Source organism: Notamacropus eugenii, chromosome 3 (assembly GCF_028372415.1).
Source record: "Notamacropus eugenii isolate mMacEug1 chromosome 3, mMacEug1.pri_v2, whole genome shotgun sequence".
Classification (NCBI taxonomy): domain Eukaryota; kingdom Metazoa; phylum Chordata; class Mammalia; order Diprotodontia; family Macropodidae; genus Notamacropus; species Notamacropus eugenii.
In genome coordinates, this window is record NC_092874.1 from 185,164,636 (window position 1) to 185,185,785 (window position 21,150).

The following is a 21,150-nucleotide window of genomic DNA, read 5'->3' on the forward strand; positions in this document are numbered from 1 at the left end:
TCCTGTACCTATTTTCCAGGTCAGTTGTTTTTCCAATGAGATATTTCACATTATCTTCCATTTTTTCATTGTTTTGGTTTTGTTTTGTGATTTCTTGATTTCTCCTAAAGTCATTAGCCTCCATCTGTTCCATTCTAATTTTTAAAGAACTGTTTTCTTCAGTGAGCTTTTGAACCTCCTTTTCTATTTGACTAATTTTGCTTTTTAAAACATTCTTCTCCTCATTGACTTTTTGAACCCCTCTTGCCAATTGAGTTAGCCTATTTTTAAAGGTGTTATTTTCTTCAGCATTTTTTTTGGGTCTCCTTTAGCAAGCTGTTGACTCCATTTTCATGATTTTCTTGCATCTCTCTCATTTTTCTTCCCAATTTTTCCTCCACCTCTCTTCTTTGATTTTCAAAATCCTTCTTGAGCTCTTCCATGGCCTCACAGCATTGAATATTTATTTTAGATATTTGTGATACAGAAGACTTGACTTTATGTCTTTCCCTGATGGTAAGCATTGTTCTTCCTCATCCAAAAGGATGGGAGAAGATATCTGTTCACCAAGAAAGTAATCTTCTATAGTCTTATATTTTTCCCTTTTTGGGCATTTCCCCAACTAGTTACTTGACTTTTGGGTCCTTTGTCAAGAGTAGGGTATACTCTGGGGATCTGCAACATCTCAGTTCCTCTAAAGTGGCACAATCAAGCATATACACTGATCTGGGAGCAACAAGAAACTTTTGTACCCAGAATCTGTGAGTATTAGTTTCCTCTCCACAACCACCTGGCCTCCAGTTCCACCAAGCCAGCACTGTGGGCTGAGATTCAGATAAGTTGCTCAATTGCCCCAGGAGCTTTAGGTGGGGGCAGGGCTGCCACACAGGGATGAGGTAAGGATCAGATGCTCAGTTCCCCCAGGGATTTTATGATCCAACAATGGATGAGGGCTGCTGTGGGAACTGCTGACAGCTGAAGGAAGATGCCTTAGTAATAGACAGTGAAAACAAGATAAACAATTAAATGGAAAGTATACCTATGAACAATTATAAAGTATGATGAAATAGATAGAAAATTATTTTTAAAACATTCTGTTAACTTTATTTCACAGCTTTCCTTTGCTATATTCATAACCATGAATAAAGTATTTAAAGTGATTCATGAAAAGCAAGAGTATGTTGACCACATGCCACTGTATAATAAAATTTCACATCCAGAAATTGACATATTAAATTTTTTTAATGTTTCAAATGGAATAAAATTCAAAATTAAGTTTGTTGAATTGAACTAGTCATTGAAATTACATCCAAGGGGAGATTATCTGTTATCCCAAAAGTGTATTTTAATTTTAAAAAGCAAAACCTTTACCAAATTTTATTTCCATTTCAAAAATATTTATTTAGGGTTATGTGCAAGGCAACGTTTAATGAAGCACTTGACAAATTAAAAATAAACAATATTATGTAAGAATAAAGGTTCTTTTCAAAATTAATCAACTTCCTGTTAGGCACAAGGCCAAATGCAGCAAGCATGAATGACTCAGGATAAGAATTGATGTAGCAAAAGTTTTTTTAAAGGAAAGAGTTTTCTTTTTAACTTCCTCATATGAATTTCCTAAAGATTAATTTTATTATATTTAGTATCACATAAAAGTTCTAAATCAATATTTACATTTGTAATTATACATAGAGAAAATATTTTTGACATGAAGAGAGTTACACATATAATGAATCAGTCAAAGTAGATGTTTGTGCGGAATTCCTTGAATGCTGAAAAGTATGATCTCCAATTTGCCATTATACAGTCATCAGGCATTTATCACATACCTCTACCAGACCTTTGGAGATACATATTCAAAAATGCAACAATCCTTCTTCTCAAGAAATTCACTTCTTTCTAAAGCCGTGTTTCCTTCCCTGGCCAGTACAGAGTTTCAAAACTTTGGTCACTGTTAGTATGATGTTCTTTCTTGCTACTTGTAGATTCCATTGTTTCTCCTTTATTACTGCAAAGGTTTCCATTTTTATAAACAGACCTCCTCTTTAAAACGAAAAGCATTGCAATACTCAGGAAAATAGACACGGTGCCAAGTAACACAGTTAAGCCCAGATATATGTATCTAGAAGAAATTTTAAAAAATCATTTTTATAATTTTTCTTGATTATTTTGAAATTATGGGAAAATATACATAAGATTGTAATTCTTATTTCCAACTAATAATGTGAATTATATGGTTGTAAAGACCTTTGCTAATGGAATGACCTTGTAGCAGTGTTGTTTTCAGCTACCATTTCCCAAATCATTAGCTGGTAAATTACTTCTGATATAAATTGCTTGCTAAATAATTTATGTTGTAAATTACTTTGTGAAGAGCAGGCTCAAGTTTATCTTGGATTAAGGCTGCCCTAGGCAACCATAATGAAAATCAAACCTATCGGTGGCCAACAAGTGACTCAAAGAATAAATTCAGAGTGTGTCATTTTCATTTATGAGGCTAATTCATTTCCAAACATGGAAATTCCACTCTAAACCTTGCAAATGAAACAATAAATATCACATATCTATGACAAAATATTAGAATAAATTTTGCCATATGAAAAATGATAAATAAGTTACTGTATTATTAAAAAGCATGAATTCAACAGGATTAGTACCTAAAGGCATAAGAGTCATATAACCTGCAGGCTCCTCTGTATCCACACCTTTTAATTCCCCATTTAAGACATGTCGTGTCTATCAATACTCCAAAGTATATCGGAGCTGGGATCCCTGCTGCAAGGATAAATATGATAAATTAAACTACAAACATTATTTCATTTGATCCTTACAACAACCCTGAAAGAGAGGTGCTATTTTTACAACCATCTGATAGATGAGAAAACTGAAGCAGAGTGATTAGGGTGATAGAGCAGGTAATTATCTGATGCGGGATTTGAACACAGGTCTTCCTGTCCCCATGTCCATCACACTATCCACTGTACCATCTAGCTGCCTAAATTCTTTCTGAAACTCTCAAAGAACAATTTCAATCATTTTTGAATTTTTAACTGATATGAATTTTTAAGACATGGAATTTGAAGCAGTTGGCAAGATGATGCAAGCAATACTTTCTTCCTCAAATATCTAAAATTTAGGTCAATGGTTGCTTCTATTTTTATACAGAGCCAGGCAGAATGACTTATTTTTAGTTTCTCTCTAATACTTATCAATTTCATTATATTTAGATTATACCTATATCAAACTGTATGCTTAGATTTATCTTTAACTTTTGCATATGAGAACTTGATATAAATATTGTTTGTGTTTGTCCTTCATTTTTGAAGAGGACCATGATATCAGGGAAATGATGCCATGACTTACAGTTGACTGATTTGAGTGAGGGAAGACTGTGAAAAGTCACCAGCCTCACTTTCTCCTCCAGAGCCATCTGAGTCCAGTGTCCTGATATTCCTCAGACAACAGGAGATGGCCCTGGATGCAATGAGAGACCCTGGCCCTTTTTGATTAAGGCCTTTTCAAGTTCTCACTTCCAGTAAGGTAATGTCCATTCGTTGAATAGGCACCTTTAAGAAGTGAGTCAAAGGATGGCCGCTAGAATTAAAAAAAAAAAAATCAAACTGGGAGGGGAAGAGTTTCAGGGTTGCTGGTCAAAAGAGAAATAGTTACTATTGACATTCATTCTGAGCCAGGATGGTCCAAAATATAGCCATTAATTGGAGCTTGGGCTCCTGTACCATTAACTCAAATCAAAGTCAGCTGCAAGTCATGTCATCATCTCCCTGATGTCATGGTTCTCTTTGAAAACAGAGGACAAACACAACCTCTGAGTCATTCGAGCTACCAGAATGGGGACCCAGTCAGTTGGGCTAGTTCTCTACCTTTCCTTTTCCCTCTTCAAAGGAAGGTAAATTTTCTTGGCCAGAAACTGCCCACTTAACTTGAGATTTAATGGCTAGAATTCTTCTTTCCTTCTTCCTGTCGTCCTTCCTTCCTTCCTTCCTTCCTTCCTTCCTTCCTTCCTTCCTTCCTTCCTTCCTTCCTTCCTTCCTCATCTCTCTCTCTCTCCCTCTCCCTCTCTCCCCCCCCCCTCTCTCTCTCTTTCCCTCTCTCTTCTCAAAGACTACACCATAAACCCATTTCACTCTGAAGTTCATAGATTGAACAGGGCTAATTGTCCTATTACAAAGGTTATAAAGAAGCAATGATAAAGGCAGAAAACACACAATAGGAAATTATGACCAGAGAAGGTTATTTTAGTCTTAAATGTTTCAGGGATGGGGATCAGGGCCACAGAAAACTGGACTGACCCACTGTCTCTGTAGACAATGGAGTTCATTGATTTCAAAGGTGAAGAACTTGCATCCTTGAGACCATATATGGCCCTCTAGGTCCTCAACTATGATCTTTTGACTGAACCCAAACTTCACTGAACAAATTCCCTTAATAAAAGGATTTGTTCTGTAAAACTTAAACTCAGTCAAAAAGTTGCACTCAAGGACCTAAAAGCCCACATGTGGCCTCAAGGCCACAGGTTCCCCACTTCTGGTTCAGATTAATGGTGCCAGAGGAAGAGAGGAAAGAAAAAGGTATATACAGGGCAACAAAGTGGTTGGCTAAACTTGGACGAGATAAATAGGAAGTAAAGAGATCAATTGATATATAGACTTTCTTACTTATATTGCCTTATGCAACAAAATTAATTATAACAAAATATTTTAAATAAATGTCAAAATGTAAATATTACTTCCATTCTTTTTTTTTTAATGAAGGACAAGTTACACTTACCAAAGACTCTTATTGCTAAAGTGTAGATTCCCAGGGCAAAAGACTTAAAATGTGGCTTAATTGACCTAAAAATGATAAAAGCATGATTGATGAAACATTAAAGTTAATCCAAAGTAGCAGTATTTATTAACAAACATTCTTGTATAAAAAAAACAAAAGAATAGAAAGCAAAAAACAAATGTAACACAATTATGTGAAATACAATAACTTGTTAAATAAACATCAAATCACAACAATATATTCTGGGATTCACATTTTCCTTATCACAATATTTAAGTGAGCATATTTACATGCAAAAAATGTTTAATTCCCCAAATACTGACACTATGGATCATTTAAATAGTTTTGAAACAGATAATTCTATTCTTAAAAGTAATTAATAAGAATTAATGATAAATTAACAACAATAATTTATGAAACTAGTCTATTGTTATCTTTTTAGCACAAGGCAAAATTCAATAGAACTTGGTAATAATCCATAATATTCATTGTACTTTATTGTGTGATAATGCTATATGGTACAAACCTGAAAAGACTGATCCTGTCTCACAATTAAGACTATCTTCAGGGAACTAAAGGAACTGGATTTTTTAAAAATCATGAATCTCATTTTCTTTTGTGTTAATCTGCATTTTGATAGATATAATCATTACTCAGTATTCCCAGAAGTAGCAAATTCTTAAGTTGTCAATTCTACAGGCTACAGCACAATTCTATATGGGGGGAAATATTATAATTCCCATTTTACAGATGAGGAACCTGAAACATAGATGTTCAGTGACTTGCCCATGGTAAAAAAAAAAAAAAAAAGTAGTAAGAGTTTAAGGTTATATTAAAACTCAGATCTTCCTTACTCCATTCCAGTACTTTGTTACTATAGTACTGGCTGCTTGCCATTGGATTAATCATTTAATCTTTCTGTGCTCTAAGTAAAAGTTTAAAATCATATGTTATAGAGAAGATGACAACTTGAATTGGAAATGGGAATTTCTTGACCCAATATTTCCCTGTATCAATGAAACCATAGGCCCACTCATTATCCCTATCACTTCTGAGTTTTTTTATATAAAATAGACTTTATCAATTATTACTAAAAAATATTCAGGAAAAGAAAATAATGTGTGTACCCCAAACTGGTTGCACTGTATCTATTATTATTTCTAGTCTGTATTCAGTAAAATCATATTATTCATTTTGCTAACATTGAGGTAATTAAGCTAATATTGGGCTGATTGTGCTAATACTATATGTTAGAAATTTATATGATATGCTCTCTCTTCTCTATATTACGTCAAATTTCATATTAAAAAAATCAGTATCTGTATTCACCTCAGAAGTAATATATACCCAGGTATGCCACCTACAGATAATGTATAGGAAGTGATGACTGATATTATCAGGAAATATAGAAACATTTTTGAACATTCATTTCCTTTTTGACATCTTCCCACCATTCCTGAGTAATTTCCTGATTTGGACTCTGTGACTGCTACGCAGGTGCAGTTGTTAAATATCTGAAAGAGAACAATAAAAGCTTCAATAAGTTGTAGAAAAATAAAAGTTTATAATATTAATTTTTAAAATCTTACTCTACATATGTAGTTTATGGGGGTAGGCCAATACCTGTTTCTTTGTCTTGTATAGATATTTTGTGGAAATGATACATCTAGACAAATTTCGAGTAAAAACAAAAATAGATCTAAAATTGTTTACTTAGAAACAGTAGATCACTAGTCCAAAAAGGACTACTCCCTCTAAGAAGAGGCACTCTGAAATTTGGTGAATAGGCTTCATTTCCCCTTACAAAAATTCAGATACTTTCTGTGTTTAGGGTAGGGGTTATCTTTTTCTTTTTTGTATATCCCTAGATCTTACTACAGTGCCTGGTATATAGTAGACACTTCATAAATATCGATCGATTGATTCATGCCTATTCTTATGAAAAGTGCTGACTTTTTCTGATTAGGATAATTTTATTGACCATAAGGAACAGATAGAGATGGAGCCAAGATGGCAAAGTAAAGGCAATGAGTCAGCTGAGGGCTCCCCCAAACCCCTCCAAAACCTTTAAGTAATAACTCCAAACAAATTCTATAGTGGCAGAACCCACAAGAAAGATGGAGTAAAACAATTTTCCAGTCTCAAGGAAATCTGGAAACTCAGCAGGAAAGTTCTGTTGCATCAGAGTGCTAGAGAAGCACAGTCCAGCGTAGGCCATGGCCAGGCAGACTGGGCCCCAGTAAACCAGGAGCAGGCCTTAGGACTATTGTATTAGTGGCAATAGTGGTTGTTAAAAGACCTGTCAGTCCACACACACTGAAGACAACTTAGAAGGTCAGCAGGAAAGGTCTGTTACACTTGGGTGTGAGTGGAGGCTGTGCCAGTTCACAGCCAGCCCCAGAAAATCAAGAGCAGGCTTTGGGAGTCACTGGATGAGCAGTGACAGTAGTTGTTTCTGGAGCTCTCAGCTCACAGATGGTTATGAGGTTGAACAACCGGTCAGAAAGAGATCCTTGTAATCTTTGCTAGCACTGGGGCAGAACTCTTTTGATTTGCCCACACTCAGGTCTGGGTTGCAGACTTGAGTGACAGTTTTAGGGTGAAAACAAGTATTATTATATTAGAGTTTGTGGCCACAGTGAAGCAGGAACTCTCCTCACAGTCCCAGCGCATAAAAGAACACTTGGGGTCACTCACAGAACAGAATACAGGTCAGGAGAGTAGTAAACACACCTGTCCTTGTATCATAGTACCCTGGAAGAACTGGAAACTTACAGGTCCCTAGGAGAATCTCTGAAAATGGCTGTATAAAACCCTTAAAGCTTGGGACAATGCACTCTCCACCCAGGAAGCAGAGTACTACTTTAACAAAGAGTTAAAATTCAAGCAATAAACTGGGAATGAGCAACAGAAAAAAATTCTGACCATAGAAAGTTACTACGGTGACAATGAAGATCAAAACACGGGTAAAGAAGAAAAAACAAAGTCAAATTTCTCCAAAACCTCTTGGAAAATGTATGAATTGGTCTCAGGGCATGGAAGAGTTCAAAAAGAATTTTGGAAATCAAATAAGAGAGGTAAAGGAAAATTAGGAAGAAAAATAAAAGTGATGCAAGAAAATAATGAAAAACAATTCAGCAGCTTGGAAAAGTAGATACACACACAAACAAACAAACAAAAATACTGAAGAAAATAAACCTTGAAAAACAGCCTAGGCTGAATGACAAAAGAAGTACAAGAAGCCAATGCAGGGAAGACTGCTTTAAAAGTAGAATTAGCCAAATGGAAAGAGGCACAAAAATTCACTGTAGAAAAGACTCCTTAAAAAGCAGAACTGGTGTAATGGGGACAATCTAGAAGCATTTCCAGTGAGATCAGGAGTGAAACAAGAATTTCCATTATTATCATTGATTTTCAATGTTGTACTAGAAATGTTAGCTTTAGCAGTAAGAAGAAACAGAACTGGAAGTAATGAGAATAAGCAAGAAGAAACAAAACTATCACTCTTCCCAGATGATTACAATGGTATGCTTAGATAATACTAGACAACTAAAAACTACTTGAAATAACTAACAACTTTAGCAAAGTGTCAGGATAAAAAATAAAGCAATATAAATCATCAGCATTTCTATATATTACCAAGAAAGCCCAACAGAAAGAGATGGAATGAGAAATTCCTTTTAATGTAATTGTTCACAGTATAAAGTATTTGGGAGTCTACCTACCAAAACAAACCCAGGAACTATATGAATAATTACAAAACACTTCTTACACAAATATAGTCAGAGGTAAACACTTGGAAAACCATCAGTTGCTCATGGGTAGGCTGAGCTAATTTAATAAAAATGACAATTCTACCTAAATTAATTTACTTATTCAGTGCCATACCAATCAAACTACAAGAAAATTATTTTATACAGCTAGAAAAAAATAATAGTAAAATTCATCTGAAAGAGCAAAAGGTCCAGAATATCAAGGAAATTAATACAAAGAAATGCAAGGAAAGGTACCCCAGCTGTATCAGATCTACAACTGTATTATAAAGCAGCAATCAAAAGTACTTAGCACTAGCTATGAAATAAAGTGGTGGATCAGTGGATTAGGTTAGGTACACAAGACACAGTAGTCAATGACTAAAGGAATATACTGTTTGATCAACCCAAAGGTTCTAGCTTCTGGGATAAGAAAAAAATTGACAAAAAATACTGGGTAAACTGAAAAGTAAAATGGCAGAAACCAGGCATGGACCAATATCTTACACTATATACCAAGATAAGGTAAAAATAAATACATGATTTAAACATAAAGGCTGATATTATAAGCAAACTAGGATTGCATTTCTTTTTATTTGTTTGCTTTTTTCTTTCTTGCAGTTTTCCTCTTTGGTTTTGATTCTTCTCTATAACATTACTCATGTGGAAATATGTTTAAAAATCATTTGAAAGATCTGTCTAATAATACTGATTCAGACTCATTTTCCAATTAAGCCTTTCATGATGAATCAATTAAAATTTCGGGTGAAAAAAATTAATAATGTGCTGGGCTTATTAATAAAATAAAAATAAATCAAAACACAGGTGAAGAAGAAAAAACAAAGTCAAATTTCTCCAAATTCTCTCAAAAATAAAAAAGAAGTATGACTCTTGAACTTTTTAAATTGCCACACCATAATTATCATAATAGGGGTTTAAAATTGTCTGTTTTCTTAAAAAAAAAAAAAAGGAGAATTAGCCAAGTGGAAAGGGGGGTACAAAGGCTCACTGATGAAAATAATTGCTAAAAAACATAGAATTGAGCAAATGGAAAATGACTTTATAAGAAATTAACAATAAAACAACCAAAAGAATGTAAAACTATGAGACAACATGAAATCTCCTTGGATAAACAATGGACCTACAAAATAGATCCAGGGGTGATAATTTACAAAATATTGGACTACCTGAAACCCAAAATGAAAAAAAAAAAGAACCCTAGACATCATCTTTCAAGAAATGATCAAGGAAAACTGCCCTGATATCCTAGAACTAGAGAGCAAAATATTCCTTGAAAAAATTCACCAATCACCTCCTGAAAGAAATTCCATAATGAAAACTCCCAGGAATAACATAGCCAAATTCCACACCTCCCAGGACAAGGAGAAAATAATACTAACAGTCAGAAAGTAATACTTCAAGTGTCATGGAGACACGGTCTGGATAACGTAAGATTTGGTAGTTCTATATTAAATGATCAAGGGGCTTGGAATATGATAATTCAGAGAGCAAAGGAGCTAGGATTACAACCAAGAATCAACTACCCAGCACAACTCAATATAATCCATGTGGCAAAACAAAACAAAACAAAACAAAACAAAACAGAAATTAAATTAAATAGAGCACTTTCAAACATTCTTGATGAAAAGACCAGAATTGAATAAAAAAATTTGACTTTCAGATATAAGACTCAAGAGAACCTTAAAATGGTAAAAAACAAAAGGAAATCATAAGGGATATAATATGGTTTGCATTCCTACATGGGAAGATGATTGCTGTAACTCAGTGGAACTTTCTCATTGTTAAGGTAAATAGAAGGAGTATATGTAGATAGAAGATACATGCAGTGAGTTGAATTTAAAGGGATATCTAAAAAAATAAGGGATGAGAAAAGAATGTACTGGGAGAAAGGGAGAGGTAGAATGAGGTAAATTATCTCACACAAAAGAGACAAGAAAAAGCTTTTTGCAGTGGAGGGGAAGAGAGGGGAAATTGGGAGGGGGGATGAGAGAAACTTACTCTCATCAGAATTGGCTCAAAGAGGGAATAACTTACATATTCAATTGGGTATGGAAATCTATTTTATCCTAAAGGAAAGTAGGAAGGAAATGGGAAATGGGAGAAGAGAGGGGGATTGTGATAAAAGGGATGGCATATTGGGGGGGGTAGTCAGAATCAAAACATTTTTGAAGAACAGAGTGAAAGGAGAGAGAGAATAAAATAAATTAGGGTATAGACTGGAGGGAAATATAGTTAGCAAATAGTAACTGAAAAAAATTGAAAAAAGTTTATCTCATAAAGGTCTAATTTCTCAAACACATAAAGAACTGAGGCAAATGTATAAAAATAAGAGCCATTCCTAAATGATAAAAGATAAAAAGATAGGAACAAGTTTTAGATGAAGTAATCAAAGCTATCTATAACCACATGATAAAATATTCTAACTTACTACTGAATGGAGAATTGCAAATTAAAACAATTCTGAGGTACTATCTCATACCTGTCAGACTAACTAATAGAACAAAAACCAAAACTGATAGCTAGTGGAGGGGATGTGGGGAAAATGAGACAGTAGTGCACTGTAGGTGGAGTTGTGAACTGATTTAACCATTCTGTTGAGCAATTTGGGACTGTCCCCAAAGGGCTATAGAACCATGCATACCTTTTCACCTAGTAATAGCACTACTAGGTCTGTGTTCCAAAAGAGATAAAAAACAAAAAAGGAAAAGGATCTATATATATACAAAATTAAGCAGTTCTTTTGTGGTGACAAAGAATTAGAAATTGAGGGGATACCTATCAATTGGGGAATGATTGAGCAAATTGTGGTATGTGATCATGATGGAATACTGTTTTACTATGAGAAATGATAAATAGGATGCTCTCAGAAAACCTTGGAAAGACTTACATGAGCTGATGCAAAATAAATTGTACTGTATACGAAGGAACATCAATATTGTAAAATGATCAGCTATGAATGATTTAGCTACTTTCAGCAGAACAATGATCCAAGACAACTCTGAAGACTTATTATGGAAAATGCTATTTATTCCCAGAGAAAGAATTGATTATTCTGAATAGAGACTGGAGCATACTTTTTGTAATTTTTCTTGAGTGAGTTTTTTTTGGTGTATGTTTTGTTTCACAGCATGACTATTATGGGAATGACTTGCATGATTACATATGTATAACCTATATTGAATTGCTTGTCTTCTCAAACAGAAATGGGGTGGAAGGGAGAGAATTTGGGAATCAGTTTTGAAAATGAATGTTAAAAATTATTTTTACATGTAAGTGGGGAAAAATAAAATGCTAAGTGAGGAAAAAGTGATAGACACTAAGGTGATTGTGTGTGAAACATTTTTAAACATCCTCACAAAGGAAAAATATTTACTCAGAATTCATGAGATCAAAATTAATGTTTTCTAGAATCGTGATTTATCTAAGTTTGATGTGAAAATTTTAATATTTAAAGCTGAAAAACCTTAATACCTAAAATTCACTGCTGGTTATGAGATTACCGTATGCTTATGACCTGGATTTGTGTTTCTCAGAATAATATAAAGGTGAGTGTCACGTAATAGACCCTGATTTGAAGTAGTAAAATTGGTCAAGACCATCCCACCAAAGACAGAAAACCAAACATCTGAGTAAGACTGAGAAGAATTCTCAGAGGTGGGACACAGGAAGACCTCAGTCTTTGTTAAAACCTAATGCTTATGAGAGTTTATTGGCAGAAAAAAAAATGTTTACTGATGGGAGTAGCTGATTTTAGGAAAAATATTTTCTGCTTAGAAGAGCTGATTTTGGGGGAAAATCAGTTGTTCAAAAGATAAGGAGGAAAAGTTCTAACTTTACATTTTCCAGCACTGACATTTACTTCCTGAGAGGTAGAAACCCCTTAGAATTCTTTGAAAGGAAAAAATCTAGAGAAGTTCTACTGATCCCATGCTTAGCGTAACTAACAACTTTTGCTAAAAGAGTCTAATGCTGCCTGAGAACCCAGCAGCAAACAGCACTGAAGAGGCTTTGTGGGTTCTAGACTTGGGGTTTGTTTTACTGAAAGAACATAAGACTGTCTGTGTGGTCCAGAAGAAGAACTGGTGGCAGAGAAGCATCTTTGCAAAGTAGAAGAGCACAGAGGCCTATATTATTATAGATAGATGGATAGATAGATAGATAGATAGATAGATAGAAAGAAAGATACTATAGATATATATGTATCGATATATAATATACTATATTATTACTTGCCCATAAGTAATTTGTAGTAAAGACTGTGTCTGATGGAAACAAAGGAAATCAAGGCCATAAGTCCAGAGTTGTAAGTTATCCCAGGTATACATATTCCCCTACTCATGTTCCTTCTTGATATGGTTATGCAAGAGAAAATTGTATATAGTAACAGCAATATTGTTTTAAGAACAAATTTGAGTGAATAAACTATTTTATTATAAATACCTACATTAATTATAAAGGACATATGAAGAAAGACACCATCTGCACCCAGAGAAAGTGCTGATGAATTGAAGTATAAACAGAATAATTTTATATGTACACAGATACATATGTAAATGTATGTGTACACGCACATACACACAAACACACACACATACATATATACATATATATATATATATATATGTATTTGTGTCTAATGTAGCCATATTTAGGATGTAAGGGAGGGAAGATAAAAAAGAAAAAAAAGAAATTTACATGACAATTTTGTTGTTTATTTGAAAGGAATAGTAAATTGTACATAGTAGATTTGTAGTTTCATGTGCAATCTTTTTTTTATTAAACTGTGTTATAGGAATGCTTGTTTTTTTCCATGAAATAAAAATAAAATTTAAATTTAGAAAGTTAGAGATCATGCTCAACAAAGTACACTTTACACATTTGTGTGAGAATGTATCCTAAATCATGGGACACATGTCTCACTTGTTCTTGCTTTGTCTTCTGCTTAGTAAACTTTCTGATTCAGAGTTAATGCTTGGCTGATTTATTAAACTGGAAATTTTATTAAAGCTCTGGAGGATGTACCCCCATCCAACATGCAGCCAAAAACAATGATATTGAGCATAAGAGTGTGGCCACCCTGTCTAGGAAAATCTCCATAGTATAAGTGTGGGCTGGATAAGTGAACCAGACCAGAAAGAACAGAAAAGATGCAGGAGTCAAGGCTGAGTGTCATTGTATACACATACAAAATACAAAAAAAAAAAAATTTCCATTGTTTATCATGAATTTGATCGTTCCTGAGGAAGAAGCAAGAGGAAGAGAGTCCCCTTGTCATGGGCAAGAGAGTATTCTGGTTGGATGGTGGAGGTAAGATGGTGGAATGAAAGCAGAAATTTTTCTGAGTTCTCCCGCAAATCCTTTCAAATACCTTTTAAAAATTACTCTGAATAAATTCTAGAGTAGCAAAACCAGCAAGGAGACAGAATAAAGCATATTTCCAGCCCAATACAACCTGGAAGGTCAATAGGAAAGGTCTGTTGCACTGTGCTGAGAGAAGAGAGAAGTCTAACTCAGACTGTGCCATCATAGATATGAACCCAGTAAAGCTGGAGCAGACCTTGGTGGGACTGAATCACTGTCAGCAGTGGCAATTTCTAGACTTTTCAATCCACAGATGCTAGAGACAAATTAGAAGGTCAGTGGAAGAGGTCTGTCAGAACAGAAGGAGAGAGAAGTACAGTCCAATTCAGGGCACGCCAGTACAACTCTGGCATCAGCAAACCAGGAAAAGGCCTCAGGAGTTACTGAAGCAGCAGCAGCTATGCTTGGAGCTATCAGCCCATAGACAGAATGTTTGGAAGTCTCCCAATTCCCCTTCTAGGAGTCAGGACAGAGGAGTAAGCAGTAAGTCACTCTCACCCTCCCTTATTGACCTTGAAAACCCTAACAAATATTACCCCAGGAAAAATCCTGAAATAATGGAGCCAGCAGAAAGATGGGATGCAGCAGCCTTTTACCTGGGGAGACTGGGGTATTAAGGGAAAGGGCCATTCTGCTGTGGCTGAAGGAGACCAGTACAGGATAGGAAGCTTCCCAGCAAGCCAGCAGCAAGCACCACCTTAGCAAAAGAGCAGGAGATCCTGAGCCCTAGGGTGGTGGAGCAAGCAACTGCCAACACCAGGCACACACCAGCCACAACCACTAGCTCCAACTCAACAACAGGTAAGCTACCAGTCTCCAGATACCAACATCTAAGTTTCCAGAAGACAAAACCAACAACCAGGCTCCTAGTCCCCAGCACAAGAAGCCTGAGACTGTGCTCCAGAAGCAGAGATCAACTTCAAAAGCCAGGAAAAAAAGGTAAGCAATGTGAGCAAAAAACAACAAAGAAAAACAATGACCATAAAAAGGTATATTGGTGACAGGGAAGATCAAACAGGGAAAATCAAAATTCAGGAGAGGACAGCATTCTCAATATACTGACATCCAAAATATCAAAGGGGAATACGAACAGGGTCTCAAGCCCAAAAAGTCTTCTAAGAAGAGCTCAAGAAGGATTTTAAAATTCAAATTAGAGAGGTAGAAAAAAATTGAACTAACACTTTAAAAATACAAGTAGAATTGGTCAAGTGGAAAAGAAGGCACAAATGCAAACTGAAGAAAACAATTTTTTAAAAATTAAAATTGGGCAAGTAAAACCTGATGACTTTATGAGACATCAAGAACCAGTCAAACAAAATCAACCTCATTGGAAAAAGAATTAACCTGGAAATTAAATCCAAGAAAGATAATTTAAGTATTACTGGTCTCCCTGAAAGCCATGATCAAAAAAAGTTCCTGGACCACATCTTTCAAGAAATCAACAAAGAAAATTGCCCTGAAGTCCTAGAACCAGAGGGTAAAATACTCTTTGAAAGAGCCCACAAATCACCTCCTAAAAGAGATCCAAGTGGAAAACACAAATTGAACATAATTTTTCAGGGGAGGAGATGAACCTTCAATGAAATAGGAGACTCCCAAACTTTCCTGATGAAAAGATCAGAACTCAATGGATCTTCACATACCAAACTCAAGAGATGCATAAAAAGGTAGAAAGGAAAGAAAAAACAAGAAAACATGATATTAAATAAGGACAAACTATTTACATCCCTAAGTGGGAAAGAATGTAAGTTAACTAGCTCTTAACTCTTAAGAACTGCATCTTTATTAGGATATATAGAAGAGATATACATAGACAGAGGAGGTGGGTTTAAGGAGACCTTGATGAGATGACAAAAAACCTAATTAAGTTGTGAAAAGGAATTGTGATGGCAGAAGAGGAAAGGAGGAGGCAGAAAAGGGTAAATTATAATCACATGAAGAAGCACAAAGACATAGTACACTAGGGAAAGAGGGGAGGGAGATGAGCGTTGTTTGAACTTTACTCTCATTGAATTTAGCTCAATGAGAGAATAGCATAGCCAAGTATAGAAATCTAACTTGCCCTAAAGGAGGTAGGAGGGGAAAGAGGAAAGAAAAGGGAGTGGGGATATAGAAGACAGGGAAGACTGAGGGAGGTGGTGGTTGAAAGCAAAACTCTAGTGAGGAGGTAAAGGGAGAAAGAAAATCACAAATTGGTGGGGGGATAGGATAGAGAGAAAGATACAGATAGTAATCACAACTGTGAATGTGAATGAGGTGAACTCTCCCAGAAAATGGAAGCAGAGAGCAAAATGGTTCAAAAACCATAATCCAAGAATATGTTGTTTACAAGAAACACATTTGAAACAGAGGGATGCTCACAGGGTAAAGGTAATAGACTGGAGTAGAATACATTATGCTGCAACTGAAGTAAAAAAAGAAGCAGAGATATCAATCCCGATCTCAGAAAAAGCAAAAGCAACAATAGATCTAATTAAAGAGATAAGGTAGGAAACTATATCCAGACAATGAAGTAATATCATTATTAGACATATATGCACCAAGTGGTATAGCATCCAGATTCTTCGATGAGAAGTTAAGGGAGCTACAGGATGAAATAGAGAGCAAAATTATACTAATGGGGGACCTCAACCTCCCCCTCTCTGAAACAGATTAACCACAAAATAAACAAGAAAGAAGTTAAGAAGAATTAGTAGAATTTTAGAAAAAATAGATAAGACAGGCCTCTGGAGAAAACTGAATGGAGATAGAAAGAAATATACCTTAATCTCAGCAGTATATGACACTTACGTAAAAAATGACCATGTATCAGGGCATAGAAACCTCATAATCCAATGCACAAAGGTGAAGTGTTAAATGCTTCATTTTCAGCTCATAATGCAATGAAAATTATATGTAATAAAGAGACATGGAAAGATAGACTAAAAATTAACTGGAAACTAAATAATCTAATCCCAAAGAATGAGTGGCTCAAACAACAAATCATAGAAACAATCAATAACTTCATATAGGAGAATGACAATAATAAGATAACATCCCACAATTTGTGGGATGCAGTGGAAGTGGTTCTTAGGGGATGTTTTATATATCTAAATGCTTACATAAATAAAATAGGGAAAGAGATCACTGAATTGGGCATACAACTAAAAAACCTAGGAGAAGAAATTAAAAATCTCCAATTATATATCAAATTAGAAATAACGAAGACCAAAAGAGAGATTAATAAAATTGAAATTAAGAAAACTATTGAATTAAATAATAAAACTAAGAGTTGTTTTTAAATCAAAAAACAATTAAATAGATAAGCCTTTGCTTAATTTGATTTTAAAAAAGATGAAAACCAAATTACCAGTATCAAAAATGAAAAGTGTGATTTCATCACCATTGAAGAGGAAATTAAGATAATAATTAGTAACTATTTTTCCCAACTGTATGTTAATAAATTTGACAATCTTAGTGAAAAGGATGAATATTTGCAAAAGTATAAATTGCCCAGATTGGCAGAAAAGGAAATAAAATACTTCAATAACCCCATTTCGAAAAAGAAATTGCACAAGCCACCAAGGAATTCCTTAGGAAAAAATCTCCAGTGCAGATGGATTGACAAGTGAATTCTATCAAACATTTAAAGAACAATTATATCCAAAACTGTATAGACTATTTGTAAAAGTAGACCAAAAAGGAGTCCTACCTAGCCAAAATTTTTTTATGATATAAGTATGGTATTGCTATTTAAACCAGGAAGGGTCAAAACAGAGAAAGTTATAGATCAATTTCCCTAATGAGCAGAGATGGAAAAATTTTAAATAAAATACTGAAACAAAGATTACAGCAATTTATCATGAAAATAATACATTATGACCAGACAGGACTTATATCAGGAATGCAGGGCTGATTCAATATTAGAAAAAACTATCAGCATGAATAACTATATCAGCAAGAAAACTAACAGAAGACATATGATTATCTCAATGGATGCAGAAAAAGCTTTCAACAAAATATAACACCCATTCCTATGAAAAACTCTAGAGAGCATAGGAACAAATGGAGTCTTCCTTAAAATGATGAGTAGCATCTACCTAAAACCTTCAGCAACAATCATAATTTTATGTAATGAGGATAAGCTAGAGTCATTTCCAATAAGATCAGAGGTGAAACAAGGATGTCCTTTATCACCACTGTTACTCAATATGGTACCAGAGAGTTAGCTTTAGCCATAAGAGAAGAAAAAGAAATTGAAGGAATTAGAATAGACAAAGAAGAAACTAAACTATAACTTTTTACAGATGATATGATGATATAATTAGAGAATCCTAGAGAATGAAGTAAAAATCTACTTGAAATAATAAACAACTCTAACAAAGATGAAAGATACAAAGTAAACCCGCATAAATCACTGGCATCTCTATACATTAGTAATAAAGTCCAACAGCAAAAGACAGAAAGAGAAATTCCATTTAAAATTACTGTAGACATTATAGAATATTTAGGAGTCTACCTATCAAAACAAATCCAGGAACTACATGATTTCAGTTGCAAAATAATTTTCACACAAATAAAGTCAGATCTAAATAGTTGGAAAAACATAAGCTGCTCACAAGTAGGCTGAGCTAATATAATGCAAATGAAAATTCTACCTAAATTAATTTACTTATTCAGTGCCATACCAATCAAACTACCAGAAAATTGTATAAAATTGTTAGAGAAAATAATAACAAAATTCATCTGGAAGAACAAAAGGTCAAGAATATCAAGGGGATCAATGCAAAGAAACGCTAGGGAAAGTGGCCTATCCTTTCCAGATATCAGATTGTATTCTAAAGCAGCAATCATCAAAACTACTTGGTACTGGCTAAGAAATAGAATACAATAGGTTTGGTATGAAAGACAAAATAGTCAATGACTATAGTAATCTACAGTTTGATCAACCCAAAAACTCCAGCTTCTGGGATAAGTACTCACTATTTGACAAAAAATTTCTGGGAAAACTAGAAAATAATATAGCAGAAACTAGGCAAAGAAAAACATCTTACACCATATATCAAAATAAAGTCAAAATGGGTACATGATTTAGATGTAAAGGGCGATACCATAAGCAAACTGGGAGAGCAAGGAATAGTTTAACTGTCAGATTTATGGAGAATGGAAGAATTTATGACCAAACAAGAGATAGAGAACATCATGAAATGCAAAATGGATGATTTTGATTATGTTAAATTGAAATGTTTTTGCATGAACAAAGCAAAATGCGGTCAAGATCAGGAGGGATGCAGAAAACTGGGAAAGAATTTTTACAACCAGTGTCTCTGATAAAGGTCTCATTTCTAAAATATGTAAAGAACAAATTTGTAAGAATACAAATTATGCCTCAATTGATAAATGATCAAAGGATATGAACAGTGAGTTTTCAGAGGAAGTAATTAAAGATATCTATAGTCATATGAAGAAATACTCTAAATCTCTATTGATTAGAGAAATGCGAATCAAAACAACTCTGAGGTACAACATCATACCTATCAGATTGGCTAACATGACAACATAAGAATATGATAAATGCTGGAGATGTGGGAAAATTGTAACACTAATGCATTGTTGATGGAGTTGTAAACTGATCTGACCATTCTGGAGAGCAATTTGGAACTATCCCCAAGGGCTACAAAAATGTGCCTACACTTTGACCTAGTAATACAACTTTTAGGGCTGTATCCTAAAGAACTCACATGTACAAAACTATTTATAGCAGCTCTTTTTGTGGTAGCCAAGAAATAGAAATTCAGAGGATGCCCATCAGTTGGGCAATGATTGAAGAAGTGGTATATGAACATAAATGAATCCTATTGTGGTATAAGAAATGATGAGCAGACCAACTTCAGAAAAAAAACAAACAAACTTGGAAAGACTTGAATGAACTGAAGCTGAGTGGAGTGGAACATTGTACACAGTAACAGCCACAATGTGCAATAACTAACTGATAGATTTGTCACTTCTTAGTAAATCAAGGATCCAAGACAACGCCAAAGGTCTCATAATGGAAAATACTGTCCACATCCAGAAAAAGAACTATGGAGTCTCAATGTTGATGCGGTCCTGTGCAACGTCTTTTAAGTCTGTCTCCTCATTTCCATTTCAAACTGGACCAGTTAAGTTCCATCTCTTAACATCTCTAGTCTCCCAAATGACCTCCTGCATCCAACCTGTCATTCATCCAATCCATCTTTCATAATTTTGCCAAAATCTTCTGCAGAAGCTCCACAAAGATGCCCTTTCCTACGTTCCTATCTATTCGTACCATACACATATCAATTACAAAGAAATGAGTGATTTTCATATCTAGTCTTTGGGATCTGTTGTAATTTTGTAGTTGTATATACACATATTTAAAGAACTTATTATCTTTTATTTCTCTAAAAACCTTCATCAAGGCTAATCACTAGACAATAATCCTTTTTCAAAAAAATATTTATTTTTAGTTTTCAATATTCACTTCCATAAGATTTTGAGTTGCAAATTTTCTCCCCATCTCTGCCCTCCACCCACCAGAAGATGGCATGTAATTTCATATGAACTCTACACATACATTCATATTGAATGTATTTTCACATTACTCATATTGTAAAGAACAAATAGAACCAACGGGAGAAACCACAAGAAAGAGGAAACAAACAGAAAAAAAGATAGAGACCTTTGGGCATAGTTCCAAATTGTTCTCCAGAATAGTTTGATCAGTTCTCAACTCCATCAATGGTGCAATCAGTGTTTCAATTTTCCTGTATCCTCTCCAACATCTATCATTTTCCTTTTTTTGTCATATTAGCCAACCTGATATGTGTGAGGTGGTATCACAGAGTTGTTTCAATCTGAATTTCTCTAATCAAAAGTGATTTGGAGCACTTCTTCATATGCCTATAAATATCTTCAATTTCTTCATCTAAAAACCACTGTTCATATCCTTTGGCCATTTATCATTTGGGGAATGGCTTCTATTCTTATAAATGGAACTCAGTTTTCTATATCTTTAAGAAATGAGGCCTTTATCACAGATGCTTCCTGTAAAAATTATTCCCCAACTTTCTGCTTTCCTCCTAATCTTGGTTGCACTGGTTTTGTTTGTACAAAAACTTTGCAATTTAATATGATCAAAATTATCAATTCTACATTTTTAATACTCTCTATCTTGTTTCTTCATGAGTTCTTCCCCTCCCCATAGATCTGACAGGTAGACTATTCTTTGCTCTTCTAATATATTTGG

The 21,150-nt window shown here is 34.5% G+C and overlaps 1 protein-coding gene across 6 annotated transcripts in view; it reads right to left on the bottom strand.

Moving 5' to 3' along the window:
• Positions 1 to 1,057: 1,057 nt before the first annotated feature.
• Positions 1,058 to 21,150, bottom strand: part of SLCO1C1 (solute carrier organic anion transporter family member 1C1) — a 111,342-nt gene continuing 91,249 nt past the window's right edge. For 5 of the 6 annotated variants that reach the window (XM_072653568.1, XM_072653566.1, XM_072653565.1 and 2 more), the window contains 4 exons: positions 6,097 to 6,281; positions 4,768 to 4,832; positions 2,637 to 2,754; positions 1,058 to 2,101 (listed from right to left, as the gene is read on the bottom strand). In XM_072653568.1, coding sequence (XP_072509669.1) covers positions 1,879 to 2,101; positions 2,637 to 2,754; positions 4,768 to 4,832; positions 6,097 to 6,281 — 591 coding nt within the window. In that variant the 3' untranslated portion in view covers positions 1,058 to 1,878. The remainder of the gene's footprint in view (positions 2,102 to 2,636; positions 2,755 to 4,767; positions 4,833 to 6,096; positions 6,282 to 21,150) is intronic. The other variant, XM_072653570.1, reaches the window with a different exon arrangement.